The sequence below is a fragment of the Colobus angolensis genome, unplaced genomic scaffold, assembly GCF_000951035.1.
Source record: "Colobus angolensis palliatus isolate OR3802 unplaced genomic scaffold, Cang.pa_1.0 Scaffold15, whole genome shotgun sequence".
NCBI classification, from domain to species: domain Eukaryota; kingdom Metazoa; phylum Chordata; class Mammalia; order Primates; family Cercopithecidae; genus Colobus; species Colobus angolensis.
Window position 1 is genome coordinate 10,775,008 of NW_012114599.1, and position 18,300 is coordinate 10,793,307.

The following is an 18,300-nucleotide window of genomic DNA, read 5'->3' on the forward strand; positions in this document are numbered from 1 at the left end:
TCTGACTTCTGAAAGCCCTCCATGATCTAAAGTTAAAATTCCAGTCGGGCGCGGTGGCTCATACCTGTAAACCCAACATTTTGGGAGGCCGAGGCGGGTGGATCATCTGAGGTCAGGAGTTCGAGACCAGCCTGGCCAACATAGTGAAACCCCGTCTCTATAAAAATACAAAAATTGGCTGGGCACAGTGGCTCATGCCTGTAATCCCAGCACTTTGGGAGGCTGAGGTGGGTGGATCACGAGGTCAGGAGTTCAAGACCAGCCTGGACAACATAGTGAAACCTTGTCTCTCCTAAAAATACAAAAATTAGCTGGGCATGGTGGCGGGCACCTGTAATCCCAGCTACTTGGGAGGTGAGGGAGGAGAATCGCTTGAACCTGGGAGGCAGAGGTTGCAGTGAGCCGAGATCGTACCACTGCATTCCAGCTTGGGCAACAGAGTGAGACTTCGTCTTAAAAAAAAATAAAAACACTAAAATACAAAAATTAGCCGGGCATGGTGGTGCATGCCTGTAACCCCAGCTATTCGGGAGGCTGAGGTGGGAGAACAGCTTGAACTTGGAGAGGGAGGCTGCACCATTGAACCCAGAGTGGGAAGTTGCACTGCTGAACCTGGACGGGGAGGTTGCCACTGCACTCCAGCCTGGGTGACAGCGCAAGACTCCATCAAAAATTAAAAATAAAAAAATCCCAGCTCATCAGCATGGCCCAGAAAGACAATCACACTATACTCAACTGTAGGGCTGGGCAAATGAGGTGCCTAGGGTGCAAAATTTAGGGAGACACACACTCTCAGGTGCTGACCCTGCACGTGCATCACCCTGAGAGTGAGTGCTCTTTACATTTTGCACCCTAGTTCTTGCCCTGTCCAATCGCCTCTTTGGCTTCTTGGCTTAACAGTCACCCCTACTCCTGAATTCTGTGCTTTGGTACTCAAACTCTCCTTGTGGCTAGATCCTCACAGACACTGAGAGGCTTCTCACAGCTCAGGACAATCTTGAGAAGCCTCCTTCTACCCTGGCTTCTATACTCCGTCAGTCCCACAGGCATTATGTCTACAACTGCTCTGACCACATTAGGTTCTCTCCATCCCTCTGAGCTTCTCAAGGGCAGAGACAGTGTTCCGTCCTCTCTCTCTCAGGCAGCATGTAACAATCAGTAGGTACTCTATAAATGTTAGCTGAACTGAACACAATTCTGCTCTGGGAACTCACCTGAGTTAACATCAGGTCCATTGCCCAAGGCCCACAGTCCCACTAGCCCCTTCAGAATGTAGTGACCACTAAGGATGGCTATGCACCAGGAATGAACTAGAGCCAGCCCTTGTCCAGACCTGTGCTGGAGGAAGGGTAGATGTGAACCATCAACTCTCCAACGGTGGTTGCTCTAGCAAATAATTCCCCTTGTGGCAAATTCACTGAATGTTAGCCTGCAATTTTCACAGGAATTATACATTGCCTGGCCAAGTGCTAAATTTTGAGCTTTCTTCCAGCCAAATTTCTACCATGCTGGTTCATGTTTGCCAGTCTCGTAGTGGTAATGTGTTTTCCAGCAGGGAACATGAGTAGCTTCAGGAGTTATTCTGGAGGCTCATAAAAAGGATCTTGTGACCATTTCATAGGAAGGATTCAGTAATGTGCCCTCTTAAAGAATACCATTGGTCCTTGGAGAGGTCCTTGGAGTTTTTGCATTCAACCTTGAACACTATCTAGGAGGGATCCAACATACAATAAACAGCTCCCGGGTAAACACATTTCATAGGCTCCAATGTTATGACTTTAACTTTTTTACTGTTTTAACTTTTTTACTGTTATCCAAGTACTTTCTTACCTGTAGCTATATATTTTTTTTTTTTGGAGACAAGGTCTTGCCGTGTCACCGAGGCTGACTGTTGTACACATCATAGTTCAATTTGCCTTGAACTCCTGGGTTCAAGCAATCCTCTGCCTCAGCCTCATAAGTAGCTGGCATTACAGGTGAATGCCACTGGGCCCAGCTAATTTTTTGATTTTTTTTTTTTTTTTTTGTAGTAGAAATGGGGTCTGTATTTCTCAGGTTCTTGAACTCCTGAACTCAATCAGTCCTCCCACCTTGGCCTCTCAAAGTTCTGGGATTAAAGGCGTGAACCACTGTTCCCAGCCTCAAAAAATTTTTTTTTAATTAGCTGAGCATGGTGGGGGCATGCCTGTGATCCTAGCTACTCAGCAGGCTGAGGCGGGATGACCGCTTGAGCCCAGGGGGCCAAGGCTGCAGTGAGCTGTAATTGCGCCACTGCACTCCAGCCTGGATAACAGAGTGAGACCCTGTCTCTAAAAAAAATAATAAGAAATAAAATAATAAAAAGAGAATACATGGTAGGGCAACCATAGACTACCATTACTTTGAAAGAGGAAAAAAGATAAGAAAACCCCCTTTGTGGGCCAAGGTGATGTAGCCAGTTCACAAAAGATTTTACATAGAATTTTTTATTTTATTTTATTTATTCATTTATTTATTTTTTGAGACAGAATTTCTCCTTGTCTCCCAGGTTGGAGTACAGTGGCATGATCTTGGCTCACTGCAACCTCCACCTCCAGGGTTCAAGCAATTCTCATGCCTCAGCCTCCTGAGTAGCTGGGACTATATATAGGCACATGCCACCACACCTGGCTGATTGTTTTTGTATTGTAATAGAGATGGGGTTTCACCATGTTGCTCAGGCTGGTCTCGAACTCCTGAGCTCAGGCAATCTGCCCACCTCAGCCTCCCAAAGTGCTGGGATTATAGGTGTGAGCCACCATGCCCAGCCTTGGATTTTACATAGAATTTAAAGAGCTCATGATCCCCTTGAAGTTCTTTCATCATCTTCCCAGACATACAAGAACCCTAGTTAAGAACATCTGGGTTAGAGATTCTGTGTGGTCTTTGAATCAGGGTGTAAGAAATGGACAGGACCTCAGAGTTCAATGAATATAATCCTCATCAAGTCAGATTTTACAGATTCAGTCAATCAGGCCCAGAGAATTTTCATGGCTGACTCATAGCACAGCTAGTGGATGGCAGAATGGAGACCTATGTCCTGGTTTTCTGAATCCCAGTTCTCACACAGTGTTGGGCTAATATACTGTGTTTAAGGTTGGGTACAGTGGCTCATGCCTGTAATCCCAGCACTTGGAGAGGCCAAGGTGGGTGGATCTCCTGAGGTTGGGAATTAGAGACCAGGCTGACCAACATGGAGAAACCCCGTCTCTACTTAAAATACAAAATTAGCCGGGCATGGTGGTGCATGCCTGTAATCCGACCTACTCGGGAGGCTGAGGTAGGAGAATCACTTGAACCTGGGAGGTGGAGGTTGCTGTGAGCCGAGATCACACCATTGCACTCTAGTCCAGGCGACAAGAGCAAAACTCTGTCTAAAAAAAAAAAAAAATTCTCACATATCATCCCACCTCAGCCTCCCAGCCTCCTGAGTAGCTAGGATCACAGGCACGTCCCACCATGCCCAGTTAAATTAAAACAAAATAATAAATTATATATGTGTGTGTGTGTGTGTGTATACTGTGTTTAAAACAAATGTAAAGAAGAGAGGAGTGTGGAGAGACTGGCTGGGGGCAAAAAAAGCAATAGTTAATTCCTAGGATGTATAGGTTGGCTATTACTCAGCTTCATTTTTATGTTCAGTAGATTAGTTTTCTAGCTTCAACCCAAAAAGACCAAGCCTGAAGCTCCCTACTTTGAATCTGTGACTAAATCCTGATGGATTATCTGAGCAAGCTCTGTGGAGAAGCAAATAGCAGGGCCTGGGCACATCATGAATTCTAAATGGCTGATGTCATTACAAAAACCATAAGCAAGAAAGAATCTACGGTTTCCAGAAAGCGGGGGGAAAAGTTTCTAAGGAGAAAATATGAGTTGTGAAGAAGGAGGGTAAGGGTTATGTAGCAAAGAAGAGGTTACTGGGTGGTCCCTGTAGGCTGGGGGTGGGAGAGGGATGCACAGCAGGGTGGGGTGTGAGTGAGGCATGCTCAGAGATCATTTTTGTTTTTGTTTTTTGACCAGTGAAATGTTTGATTTTTTTTTTAGTTTTAAAATTTTTAAATTTTTATTTTTTTAATCAGTGAAATGAGAGATGGTTTTGGGGAGGCCTGGGAACTGTCTAAGAGGTTTATTAACCTGGAGATTATCAAAGTAAGATTTGCCTTTTAGATAGATGCTTTTACATGGAAGATAGAGCTTAAGATTTTTTTTTTTTCAGTTAGGTGTTAGAGTGCAGTTGTCCAGAATATGAATCATTCATTCATTGATCCCACTTTATGAAGCCCATAATATAAGGCAGGCACTCATCTAGAGAAGAAAAGATAGTCTAAAGCAGCACAGTGACAATGGAGATGGAGTTATATAACCCACGATACATACTGAGGAGACAGATTTGAGAAATACTTAGGAGTTAAAAATCAGTAGGACCTGATGACTAATGAAGGCAGTGGGGAGTAGAATGGAAAGAGTAAGGATATTGACAGATGCTTGAAACAAATATGTCCAATATTTTAGAATTATATAATAAATGTAAAGGAATTTTCTGTCAGGAGCTCCAGAAAGATTAAAACCCAAATGCTAATACATAAAGATCAAAACAGCTTTCATTTGCAACATCTTTGAATGAGGAGACTACTTTGGACTTTGTTACTTCTCCAAAGCAGAGATAGAGACTTACCCCAGGGAGGTAATTATATCATCTACCGAATTGTAGGTTTAACTGAGAGAGGTTGAAATAAAATACAAAAGTCTTGCTGGGCCTCTCTCCATAGCCTCATGGCAAGCGTTTCCTACCAGAATTGTAATTTTGTCAAAATGGGGTTGCTTTCATGTAATTTTAGGATAAGCTTTTAAAAACTGAGAGCATCAAGAACAGCAAGTGAACACAGATGGGCTGGGGGGCAGAGTGAATTGGGTAAATTTTATAAGAATAAAAAATAAGAGGGGATTTTACTAATGTTACCTTCAAAGGCAAAAGACCTAGTCAAAGCACTCATTTTTGCTTTCTTAATTCCTTATCTACTACTACAAATAAAGAGCACCAAACTTATAAGGAAAAAAAAAAAAGCTATGTGCTGTAAATGCCTTTTAACACATCTCCTTAGTAGTGCACTGTGTTGTATACATCATAATGTCTTGCTGGGCAGGCTGCCCAGCTCACCTCCTAATTCTACAGTTCTGTGAGGTGAAAGGTGAAATGTAATCTTTACAATCCTGAGAATGAATTAATCCCTGGCAAAATAGAAGGATTTTATTTTCTCATCTGCTCACATCTAGCTGGCCTAATACTTAAGCAGTGTACCAGGGATCTGTTTCTACTTGTTGCCACAGGGCAGGGAACTAGAATCAGGTCCTGAAGCTAAATGTCTGACATATCTCAGACAAACAAAAACTGACAGAATTCATCACCACTAGACCAGTCTTACAAGAAATGCTCAAGGGAGTTCCACATCTGGAAGTGAAATGATAATTACTATCAAGAAAACACAAAAAGTATAAAACTCACTGGGAGAGCACATACACAAAGGAGAAAGAAAAGAATCAAACTTTACCACTATAGAAAACCACCAGATCACAAGGATGAACAATAAGAGGGGAAGAAAAGAACAAACAACATAAAAAAAAACAAAAAAAAAACCAAAAAAATAATTAACAAAATGATAGAAGTCCTCACCTATCAATAATAAACTTGAATGTAAACTGATTAAATTTCCCCCCTTAAAATATATAGACTGGCTGAATGGATTAAAAAACATGGCCCAACTATGGTTGCCTGCAGGAAACTCACTTCATCTGTAAAGACACACATAGACTGAAAGGGTGGAAAAAGATATTCCATGCAAACAGAAACCAAAAGCAAGCAGGGTAGCTGTACTTGCATCAGATGAAACAGACTTCAAGTCAAAAACGATTAAAAAAAAGAAAAAGGGTATTATATAATGGTAAAGGGATCAATTCAGCAAGAGGACGTAACAATTCTAAATATATATGCACCCAACACTGGAGCGCCCAGATATATAATATAAAGCAAATTATTATTAGATCTAAAGGGAGACACAGACACCAGTACAATAGCTGGGGAATTCAACACCCCATTCTCAGCACCGAACGGATCATCTAGACAGAAAATCAACAACAAAACACTAGATTTAAACTGCACTTTAGGCTGGGCGCAGTGGTTCACATCTGTTATCCTAGTATGTTGGGAGGCTAAGGTGGGCGGATCACTTGAGGCCAGAAGTTTAAAATCAGCCTGGTCAACATGGTAAAAACCTGTGTCTACTAAAAATACAAAAATCAGCTGGGTGTGGTGGTGGGCACCTGTAATCCCAGCTACTTAGGAGGCTGAGGCATAAGAATTGCTTGAACCTGGGAGGTGGAGGTTGCAGTGAGTCAGGATCATGCTACTGCACTCCCAGCCTGGGCAACAGAGTGAGACTCTCAAAAAAACAAAAACCCCCTGCATTTTAGACTAACAAAGAGACATTTACGGAGCATTTCATCCAACAGATTCAGAAAACACATTATTTCATCAGCACAAGAAACATTCTCCAGAACAGACCATATGTTTGGCCACAAAACAAGTCTCAACAAATTTAAAGTAACTGAAATTATATCAAGTATCTTTCCTGACCACAATGGAATAAAACCAGAACTCAACAATAAGGTGAACTTTTGAAATTGTACAAATACACGGAAATTAAACAATATGCTCCTGAATGATCAGTGAAGAAACTTTTAAATTTTCTTTTCTTTTCTTTTTAGGTTTTTTTTTTTTTTTTTTTAACGGGTTCCTGCCCTGACCCCCAAGCTGGAGTGCAGTGGTAGGATCTGCAACCTCTGCCTCCCAGGTTTATGCCATTCTCCTGCCTCAGCCTCCCGAGTAGCTGGGACTACAGGCGCCCGCCACCTCGCCCGGCTAGTTTTTTGTATTTTTTAGTAGAGACGGGGTTTCACCATGTTAGCCAGGATGGTCTCGATCTCCTGACCTCGTGATCCGCCTGCCTCGGCCTCTCAAAGTGCTGGGGTTACAGGCTTGAGCCACTGCGCCCAGCTTCTTTTCTTTTTAAAGACAGTTCTTGCTATGTTGCCCACGCTGGTCTTGAACTCCTGACCTCAGCTGATCCACCCACCTCGGCCTCCCAAAGTGCTGGGATTACAGGCGTGAGCCACTGTGCACAGCCTAAAGGTTGCTTAATGGATACAAAAGTACAGCTAGATAGGGGGAATAAGTTCTAGTGCTCTAAAGCACTATAGGGTGACTATAATTAACAACAATTTATTGTATATTTTAAAATAGCTAGAACGGCAGATTTTGAATGTTCCAACACAAAAAAATGATAAATGTTTGAGGTGATGGATATGCTAATTACCCTGATTTGATCCTTACACATTGTAAACATGTATCAAAATATCATAATATAGCCTGTAAATATGTATTAGGTATCAATTAAATATGTATTAGGTATCAAGTATTAAGTATCAATTAAAAATAATAACAGCTGGGGCCAGGTACGGTGGCTCATGCCTGTAATCCCAGCCCTTTGAGAGGCTGAGGTGGGCGGATCACCTAAAGTTAGGAGTTCAAAACCAGCCTGGCCAACATGGTGAAACCCCGCCTCTACTAAAAATACAAAAATTAGCTGGACATGGTGGCGGGTGTCTGTAATCCCAGCTACTCGGGAGGCTGAGGCAAGAGAATTGCTTGAACCCAGGAGACGGAGGTTGCAGTGAGCCGAGGTTGTGCCATTGGACTCCAGCCTAGGCAACAAGAACAAAACTCTGTCTCAAAATAATAATAATAATAATAATAATAACAGCTGGACACAGTGGCTCATGCCTGTAATCCCAGCACTTTAGGAGGCTGAGGTGGGAGGATCACTTGAGCTCAGGAGATCAAGACCAGCCTGAGCAACACAGTGAGACCCCATCTCAAAAACAAACAAACAAAATAATAAATAAACAAATGTCTGACAAAGCAGCACACGGATCTGGCACTGGAGTGTTCTCTGTCTCTGGACATCCATTATCTACACCCCTGTCCTTTCTGGGAAACAGCTTCAGGGAGTTCTACTTCTGGGAAACTACAGGGACAGCCCTGACAACAATAAACAGAAAACCATGCCAGAGGGCCTCAAATGCCCTACAATAAAGTGTGCTCCCATCCTACAGAGCAGCAAATGCTTTATGGGTGTCATTTTTTTTCCTTTTTTTAAGCTTTAAATAGCTAAGGATAATTGCTTTGAAGACGCAAAGCTAAACTAACTGCTAACATCCAAACACAGCCTGACAGTGTAGCTGCAAACTTTGCTCCTGGTCCATGGGTAAAAGGAGCTCTCAGCCTTGCAGGAGCCTTCTGCTGGTGCCGCCTGCCACAGGACAGGAAAGAAGCACCTGTGAGTAAGGGTCATGCACTCAATACACTGCTGCTGACTCCTAAGTGCCGGAATTTCATCTAGAGAAGCAGCTTTAGAAGTTAGGTGATGAATTCTACTCATTTTTTAATATATGTACGTGTATATATAATCCCAGCATTTTGAAAGGCTGTGAAAGGCTGAGGTGGGCAGATCACTTGAGGTCAGGAGTTTGAGACCAGCCTGGGCAACATGGTGAAACCCCATCTCTACTAAAAATACAAAAACTAGCTGGCTGTGGTGGTGCGCACCTGTAGTCCCAGCTACTCAGGAGGCTGAGGCAAGAGGATCACTTGAACCCAGGAGGCGGAGGCTGCAGTGAGCTGAGATTGTACCAGTGAGCTGAGATTGTACCACTGCATTCCAGCCTGGTGACGGAGTGAGACTCCGCCTAAAAAACCACCAAAACTCAAAATTGCCAACAGGAAGAAGGCAGGAGCAAAACAGGTGCTCACAGCTGCCAGAGATTTGTGGGCCCTGCCTGGGGTAGAGGTCTAAATGCTGGCTCTGCATTGAAAACATAAGGGAATTTCTTTGTCTTGCTCTTGCTCTGGCTCCCTGTTACTGCATACCATGGTATCTCTTTTCTTTCTAGGTGATAATGCCCTATCCATAAGCAGGTTACTAACAAAACAGAGGACAGGACTTCACTCCTCCCCAAATACCTACAAGGGGAAGGTCCCCTTTTACTGAGCACCGTGGCCACAATTTTAACAGTTACTACAAAGTAAAAGTTGCTACATTCTCATGATGATGGGTTTTCCCATCACCTGAAAAATTATTTACCAAGTGTCTGTAGCCAGCGTGAAAAACACCCCTAAAGTTTAGATATGCATCAGTATTTCCCTCAAGAACAGCACACGTTAAAAGCTTTCATAAAGAGAAAACAAAAATAAGGAGTTGAAAAACATAAAAGTATAAATAAATAGCCACAAAAGGGAGAAATTAAAGAGAGACTATGAAAACATATTTGTCTTGCAGAAAGATACAATCTGAGAAGCAACCCTGCAGGACTTGGCTGAAAGTCAACAGGTGGCTGATCAAATGAAGCGACAGAAGCCGTGTAATTTGTCACATCAAGCATCTGCGACAAACCCACGCACAATCCGAGGAATGTAGGTGATCTGACAAAAGGCCTCACGTTTAAAATTCTCCCTAAGCTTCCCCAAATGCATCACAAATTTCCCTACGTGAGCTACTTTTTCAGACACAGTTTAGCTATCTGTTCCTGTGACACTAGGTGCATTTAAGGAGTTCTTGCGGGCCGGGTGCAGTGGCTCATGCCCATAATCCCAGCACTTTGGGAGGCCACGGCGGGTGGATCACCTGAGGTCAGGAATTGGAGACCATCCTGGTCAATGTGGTGAAACCCCCTCTCTACTGAAAATACAAAAATTAGCTGGGCGTGGTGGCGTGTGCCTGTAATTCTAGTTACTCGGGAGGCTGAGGTGGGAGGATTGCTTGAACCTCGGAGGCAGAGGTTGCAGTGATCTGAGATCGTGCTACTGCACTCCAGCCTGGTTGACGGAGCAAGACTTTGTCTCAAAAAAAAAAAGAGTTCTTGGGGGTGGGTGCGGTGGTTCACACCTGTAATCCTAGCACTTTGGGAGGCTAAAGTGGAAGGATGGCTTGAGGCAGGGATTTTGAGACCAGCCTGGCAACATAGTGAGACATCATCTCTGCCAAAAAAGAAAAAAAAATTCATGTTGAGACACATTTGTGTAAAAAAAGAAAAAATTACCTAGGCGTGGTGGTGTGCACCTGTAATCCTAGGTATTTGGAAGGCTGAGCCAGGAAGATTGCTTGAGCCCAGAAGTTTAATGCTACAGTGAGCTATGATTGTGCCGCTGTGTTCCAGCCTGGGCAATAGAATGAGACCCTGTCTCAAAAACAACAACAACAACAACAAAAAACTGGACACAGTGGCTCGCACCTGTGATCCCAGCACTCTGGGAGGCCAAGGCAGGTAGATCACCTGAGGTCAGGAGTTCGAGACCAGCCTGACCAACATGATGAAACCCTGACTCTACTAAAAATACAAAATTAGCCAGGTGTGGTGGCACATGCCTGTAATTCCAGCTACTTGGGAGGCCGAGGCAGGAGAATCTCTTGAATCCAGGAGGTGGAGGTTGCAGTGAGCTAAGATCGCACCACTACACTCTAGCCTGGGCAACAAGAGCGAAACACTGCCTCAAAAGAAAAAAAAACTCTATACTTTTTTTATTGTTACAATGACAAAAATAGAGGCTTTTCTCTCCAGGAGCTCTAAGTGAAATTAATGAGAATTCTCATGACCCTAGGAAGAGAGATTTTAAAAACAAACATATAGGCCGGGTGTGGTGGCTCACGCCTGTAATCCCAGCACTTTGGGAGGCTAAGGCAGGTGGATCGCTTGAGGTCAGGAGTTCAAAATCAGCCTGGCCAACATGGTGAAACCCCATTTCTACTAAAAATACAAAAATTGGCCGGGCGTGGTGGCATGCACGCCTGTATCCCAGCTACTCAGGAGGCAGAGGCAGGAGAATCACTTGAACCCGGGAAGTGGAGGTCGCTGCAGAAAGCTGAGATCAAGCCACTGTACTCCAGCTTGGGCAACAGAGTGAGACTCCATCTCAAAAAACAAACAAACAAGCAAGCAAACAAACAAAGAAAGCCACAAACATATAAACCAGGATTTGGGGTGGAAAGCAGAGGACTAGGATGGTAAGCAAAAGAACTGATTTACAGAGTAAAAGTCATTCATATGCAAAAAAGGCCAAAGCTGTTTTAGAGAAGTTTTCTACTGTTGATTTCCGAGGATTTCAACACAACCAAGCAGCCTTCCCAGGGAAAGCCAGATAGAGCAAAGGGTCTAAAATGAGCTCATTATCCGGCATCTCCCCTGGATAAATGAAGTACCCACCATACGGGGCTGCTCCAGATAGCTGAACGCCACCCTGTAAGTGGTACAGCTTTTCTTTGACTATGTCTGTAAATTTTCTTCCATTTTTTGACATTTTAATATATTTATTTATTTATTTTATTTCGAGACCAGGCTGTGAGATTGGCTAATTTTTGTATTTTTGGTAGAGACGGGGTTTCACCGTGTTGCCAAGGCTGGTCTCGAACTCTTGGGCACAAAAATCCAAATGCCTCTGCCTCCTGAAGTGCTGGGATCACAAGCATGAGCCACCGCGCCTGGCCTGTTTGTAAATTTTCTACTGACGGTGATTTTTCTATCATCTTCAACAGAGATGACCAACATACATACTTAAAGAAAGCGAACTTCCAACACAACTTGGTCATAACAAGATTCTGCATATGAGAAAACCAAGAACCGGAAAGACAAGGGATCCGTCAGGAACACCACATGTTGCAACAGAACAATGACACCTGAGGTGACTTTCCCTGGACTTTCCCTTTCTTGTCAGACTAACAAGGACAGACACTTAAATTCATGTTCTTTAATTTCAAGAAAACCTCTCCCTCCTTCCCTTTTTCCTTTCCTTCCTTCCTCTTTCTCTCTCCCTCTCCCTTTCTTATATTTAATTTAAACAAACTCGGTTTCCTGTTTTCTCTGCAGAAAAGTAGAAATAAATTGAAGGGAGGAAGGAACAAGGAGGAGACAGTGAGAGGACAGGGGAGGCTCCCTGTACAAAAGGTGACAAGAGCTGAGGACTGAACAACTGGCAAAAGGCTGGCAAAAGTATGTTCTTTGTTTTGGCTTACTTCCCATTTCTTTACTGTATGTTGCACTTGGGTATTTATATAGTTAAGAAATTAATTTGTTTGTTTGTTTGTTTGTTTTTGAGACAGCGTCTCACTCCGTCCCACAGGCTGGAGTGCAGTGGCGCGATCTCGGCTCAGTGCAAGCTCCGCCTCCCGGGTTCACGCCATTCTCAAAAAAAAAAAAAAAGAAATTAATTTACTTTTCTTTCTATCCTCACTCCTTTCTGCCTCTCCTCTACCTCCCAAATCTTCTTCTTCTTTTTTTTTTTTTTTTGAGACAGGGTCTTGCTCTTCACCCACATTGAAGTACAGTGTCACAATCACAGCTCACTTCAGTCTTGATCTCCTGGGCTCAAGCAATCATCTTACCTCAGCCTCCCGAACAGCTGGGACCACAGGCATGCATTGACACTCTTGGCTAATTAAAAAAATTGTTTTTGTATTAATGGGGTCTCCCTATGTTGCCCAGGCTGCTCTTGAACTCCTGGGCTCAGCCAATCTTTGGTCTCTCAAAGTGCTGGGATTAAAGGTGTGAGCCACTGTGTCTGGCACCAAACCTTCTTGACATCTAACCATATTGTAAGATCTGCAGAGTGCAGGTCTATTAAGAGCCTGAGTTCTAATACCAGACTACCTTGGTGTGAATCCCAGCTTTCCCCCACTTGCTAACTGGGTCATCCTCTGTAAGGTACTTTAACACCTTGTTCTATAGTTTTCACATCTGTTAAATAAGAAAAATGAACAGAACCTACCTTACAGGCTTGTGTTATGAATTATTTATAAAGTCCTCCCTGAAATACTAGCTATTATTATCACAAATCTTTACCTTATCTCACAGATAATCAGTATCTTCTTTTTCTCAATTCAACAAAAACACAGTTGGTAGATAGTGCATATTTATTTTGAGAAGTCTTAACGAAGTATGGCTGGTCTAACAGGTTCTTTTCTTTCTTTCTTTCTTTTTTTTTTTTTTTTGGAAACGGAGTCTTGCTGTTTCCCAGGCTGGAGTAAAGTGGCATGATCTTGGCTCACTGCAACTTCTGCCTCCCAGGTTCAAGCAATTCTCCTGCCTCAGTCTCCCAAGTAACTGGGATTACAGGCACCCACCACCACACCCAGCTAAGTTTTGAATTTTTAGTAGAGGCGGGGTTTTGCCATGTTGGTCATGGCAGCCTGGTCTAATAGGTTCTTGTAGCACATCTCAGGAAAGTGGCCTTGTGGTTCAGTCCAGCACTGGCAGAACACGCTGAAGTTTGAGACTGGACTCAAGTACACCTGTGAGTCAGCTATGTGGATCAGCCTTGAGCTCCAGGCCAGCCTGGGGCCACCCAGGGCCACCCTAGGGATTGCAGTTCCACAGAGCCTGGTACAGATCTGACATGGCCCCAATCAAACTCTCCAGGCCCATCTACTCTCTGCCACTAAAATTGTGCCCCAAATGCTTTGCTTCAAAAGCACAGCACTTCCCTGGGCTAGTCCTGCTGTTTCTTGCACTGCCCACGCTTGTTCATCTTTATCTGGAACACCTTTCTCCTCCTCACTCCCTGGCAAACTTCCACTTTCCCTCCCAGGTTTTATTTAACTCTCATTTCCTCTATCTGGAAGCCCCCTCAGCAGTGCCTGCCCTCTGTGCCAAGTCTCCTAGTTATGTCTATCCTGATATTTTCCAGAGTAATGGACACAATTCTGGCTGACCCTTCCCATAGACTGCCAGCTCCTGGAGAGCCCAGCAGCACTTCTGAATGATCAAATGATGGGCAAGCCTTTTGGACTTCTTTCAAAATTAAGCTCATGGGCTTTTGATCAGTGTTAAGAGTCAGATGAGGACCAGTGTGGTGGCTCACACCTGTAATCCCAGCAGTTTGGGAGGCCCAGGTGGGAGGATTGCTTGAGCCTAGGGATTCAAGACCAGCCTGGGCAACATGGGGAGACCCTGTCTCTACAAAAAAGAAAAAAAAAAAGAGAAAATCTGGGCTCCTGGAGATTTGTTCTCAGTTGGAAAGGGGGCCAGACATGTGAATTCTTACATTCCTAAAGTGCAGGGTAGCAGTTACCACCCATTTTTGGAGGAAGTTTCAAAGGAATCAGACAATAAACTTGTTTCTTAAGGACTTCTGAGAAAAGAGAAAACAATACTATAATTTCTGTTTAAGTGTCACTGGGCAAACAGGTATAACATGTAGGTCTGGCTCAAGTATGGATAGGTAGGAGAGAATTACAAATTTTTCATGAGCTCTGAAGTTGCAGCAACTTATTTACTTCAATGATAGAGTTCTAAAGGATTTGAAGAGTTGTGGAAATAGTAAAATGTTGTGCTAGGAGCCTCGTAGAATTAAAGAATGCAAGAGATAGAAGTGGCCTTACAGATCAATTACTAGTTCTCAATTATGAATTAGTGATAACATTTTCTTTTTTTTTTCTTTTTTTTTTTTTTTGAGACAGAGTCTCGCCCTGTCGCCCAGGCTGGAGTGCAGTGGCTGGATCTCAGCTCACTGCAAGCTCTGCCTCCCGGGTTTACGCCATTCTCCTGCCTCAGCCTCCCGAGTAGCTGGGACTACAGGCGTCCGCCACCTCGCCCAGCTAGATTTTTGTATTTTTTAGTAGAGACGAGGTTTCACCGTGTTAGCCAGGATGGTCTTGATCTCCTGATCTCGTGATCCGCCCGTCTTGGCCTCCCAAAGTGCTGGGATTACAGGCTTGAGCCACCGCGCCCGGCCAATAGTTGTTATTCTGAGATTAAATATGTTTACACTTTTGTGGTACTAAAATATTCTGTCATGAAAAGATGATGATTATAAGTGATAGTTTGGTCTTTTTTTAAAAAAAAAAAAAGAAAAAGCTGAAATATAACATATATATTCCCAGTTAGGTTTTTTTTTGAGATGGGGTCTTGCTCTGTTGCCAAGGATAGAGTGTAGCAGAGATCACGGCTCACTGCAGCCTCCAACTCCTGGGCTTGAGAGATCCTCCTGCTTTAGCCTCTTGAGTAGCTGGGACCCCAGGTGCGTGTTATCACACCTGGCTATTTTTTTTCAATTTTTTGTTGAGATGGGATCTCACTGTGTTGCACAGTCCAGGATGGTCTCGATCTCCTGACCTCGTGATCCGCCTGTCTCGGCCTCCCAAAGTGCTGGGATTACAGGCTTGAGCCACCGCGCCCGGCCAATAGTTGTTATTCTGAGATTAAATATGTTTACACTTTTGTGGTACTAAAATATTCTGTCATGAAAAGATGATGATTATAAGTGATAGTTTGGTCTTTTTTTAAAAAAAAAAAAAGAAAAAGCTGAAATATAACATATATATTCCCAGTTAGGTTTTTTTTTGAGATGGGGTCTTGCTCTGTTGCCAAGGATAGAGTGTAGCAGAGATCACGGCTCACTGCAGCCTCCAACTCCTGGGCTTGAGAGATCCTCCTGCTTTAGCCTCTTGAGTAGCTGGGACCCCAGGTGCGTGTTATCACACCTGGCTATTTTTTTTCAATTTTTTGTTGAGATGGGATCTCACTGTGTTGCACAGTCTGGTCTCGAACTCCTGGGCTCAAGTGATCCTCCCCTGCCTCAGCCTCCCAAAGTGCTGGGATTACAGGTGTGAGCCACCACACCCCGTGAACACAAGTTTTATACAGTCCATTAGAGTGCATATTAAGCCCTACTGTACTTTGCGACAATGACTTTTTACAATCAAGTAAAATAACTTGGCCTTTACAGGGCCTTTAAATGCACAAATTATGCCCTGTTGTGATTTTCATCCGATCAACTCAACCAGATAGCATGAGAAGATTTTATAAATATACACAAATAAATATGCACTTATTTCATAACCTCCACTTATAAGCTAATTGGTTCACTTTCTTCCTTATCAGTCATAAAACAGCAGCCACCACTATTTTTTCCTTGCAGTTCACAACATATAGTTCTACTGCAATAATTCTGACTCTAGGACCAGATGGGCCAGCTTACTCATGCCCTTCTACTGAGTCATGTAAATATCACAAGATGACATGTGCTACCAAGACAAACAGAAAAGCCTTTAAACTCAGCCCTGGAGCCAGGAAAATATTCAAAAACTGTGATGCCAAAAATTTGACCCCATTGATCTCAATTTTTCCTTATTATTCCAATTAGTTTTGTAGTCACTCTATTTATGGGAGTTCCTAATGCCTGCTGTTAACTGAAGTTGCTGTTTGGTATGCAGGCTCACATGCTTACGTTTCTTCCTTGCAAAAAGTTTGAACTAGCAGCCATAAACTCAACCCATTAAAGAGGCCAAAGTGGCTGGGCGCAGTGGCTCACACCTGTAATCGGGCCCTCTGAGAGGCCGAGGCGGGCAGATTGCTTGAGTCCAGGAGTTTGAGACCAGCCTAGGCAACACGGTAAAACCCTGTCTGTACTAAAAAATACAACGGGCATGGTGGTGTGTGCCTGTGGTCCCAGCTACTCAGGAGGTGAAGATGGGAGAATCACCTGAGCCTGCGGAGGTCGAGGCAGCAGTGAGCCGAGATCACGCCACTGTACTCCAGCCTGGGCAACAGAGTGAGACCCTGTCCCCTCCCCCGAACTCCCAAAAAGGCCAACTAAAACAAAAGCTGTTACCTAATGTAAGATGAGTATCCAGTAAACTTATTTAAAACTTTTTTTAACTTTAATTTCTTTTGCATTAAAAAAAATTTTTTTTGTTTTTTTTGAGACGGAGTCTCTATCTGTCGCCCAGGCTGGAGTGCAGTGGTGCGATCTCAATTCACTACAACCTCCACCTGCTGGATTCACTCCATTCGCCTGCCGAGTAGCTGGGACTACAGGTGCCTGCCACAACACTCGGCTAATTTTTTGTGTTTTTGGTAGAGACGGGGTTTCACCATGTTAGCCAGGATGGTCTCGATCTCCTGACCTCGTGATCCACCCGTCTCGGCCTCCCAAAGTGCTGGGATTACAGGCGTGAGCCACCGCGCCCAGCCAAAAAACATTTTTTTAATCTTAAAAAAAAATAAGACAGGGTCTCACTATGTTGCTCAGGCTGGTCTCAAACTCCTGGCCTCAAGTTATCTAACCGCCTTGGCCTCCCAAAGTGCTGGGATTACAGGTGTAAGCCACCATGCCCAGCCCCAGTAAAGTATTATCTTACCATTTTTTAAAAATTTTTAAAATTTTGAAATAATTTTAGACTTACAGAAAAGTGGTAAAAATACTACATCTCTGTCCCAGCTTTCCCTCATGCTAAGACTACATAAACACAGTACACATATCAAAACTAAGAAATTACCACTGGAATAATTCTATTAACTAAACTACAGACTTTATAAAGATTTCACCACTTTCTCCACTAATGTCCTTTCTTGGTCTCGAGAGCCAATCCATGATCCCACATAACACAAAAAGGTTAAATTCACCAACCTATAGGAATCAGGGTTTCATCCACAGGCAAGTAAGTATCCGCTTCTATGGTGACTTCATGGTCATATATATTCGGGGAACCCTGGGAGGAAAAGATAGGGGAAAGGTTTTTTGCTTAGTCTTATTTCATATACTCACTTTTTAACTTATCTTGCAAAAATGTTTTCAGGCATTGACAAAAACTTTTAAAATCTTGTTTGGCTGATGGTAATGATTGAATATAATCATTTAACTGTAGGTAGATAAAGCCTCAAAATAGCAACAGATAAATTCGGAAGAAACTTTCAAGTGTGCACTCATTTTCTTTTCTAAATAGATTATGAAGGTGAAAAATCAGAGACCACAGTGGTTTGAAAGCCTTTTGGACTTTGGCTTATTAGTGTAGGTGTTTCTTCTACTCTTCTCACATGCCAGGCAACCAGAAGAGCAAGGGCTGGTAACCAGAAACACACACATCCTGAGAGGTCAGGGGACTGCTCCAGGCTCACTCGTGGGGGTGCACCTGGCACTCCCCTCTAGCCCAGTTTCCACATAGAGGCCCCACTCTCTGCTCCATGACAGAAGCCCAAGTGTCAGAACTGCAGTCCCTGCTTTTGAGAATTTGCCCACCTCCTCCATGAAGATGCAGTCTGCCCTTTTCGGGGGAGTCAAAGGCTGGTGCAAGAAGTACTGGTCAGGCCGGGCGCAGTGGCTCAAGCCTGTAATCCCAGCACTTTGGGAGGCCGAGACGGGCGGATCACAAGGTCAGGAGATCGAGACCATCCTGGCTA

The 18,300-nt window shown here is 43.6% G+C and overlaps 1 protein-coding gene across 1 annotated transcript in view; it reads right to left on the reverse strand.

Annotated features, from left to right (window-relative positions):
- The window catches only part of GALM (galactose mutarotase (aldose 1-epimerase)), a 93,390-nt gene that overhangs the window by 37,961 nt on the left and 37,129 nt on the right, over window positions 1-18,300 (reverse strand). The window contains exon 4 of the mRNA XM_011935947.1: window positions 17,531-17,612. Within this exon, the coding sequence (XP_011791337.1) occupies window positions 17,531-17,612 (82 nt within the window). The remainder of the gene's footprint in view (window positions 1-17,530; window positions 17,613-18,300) is intronic.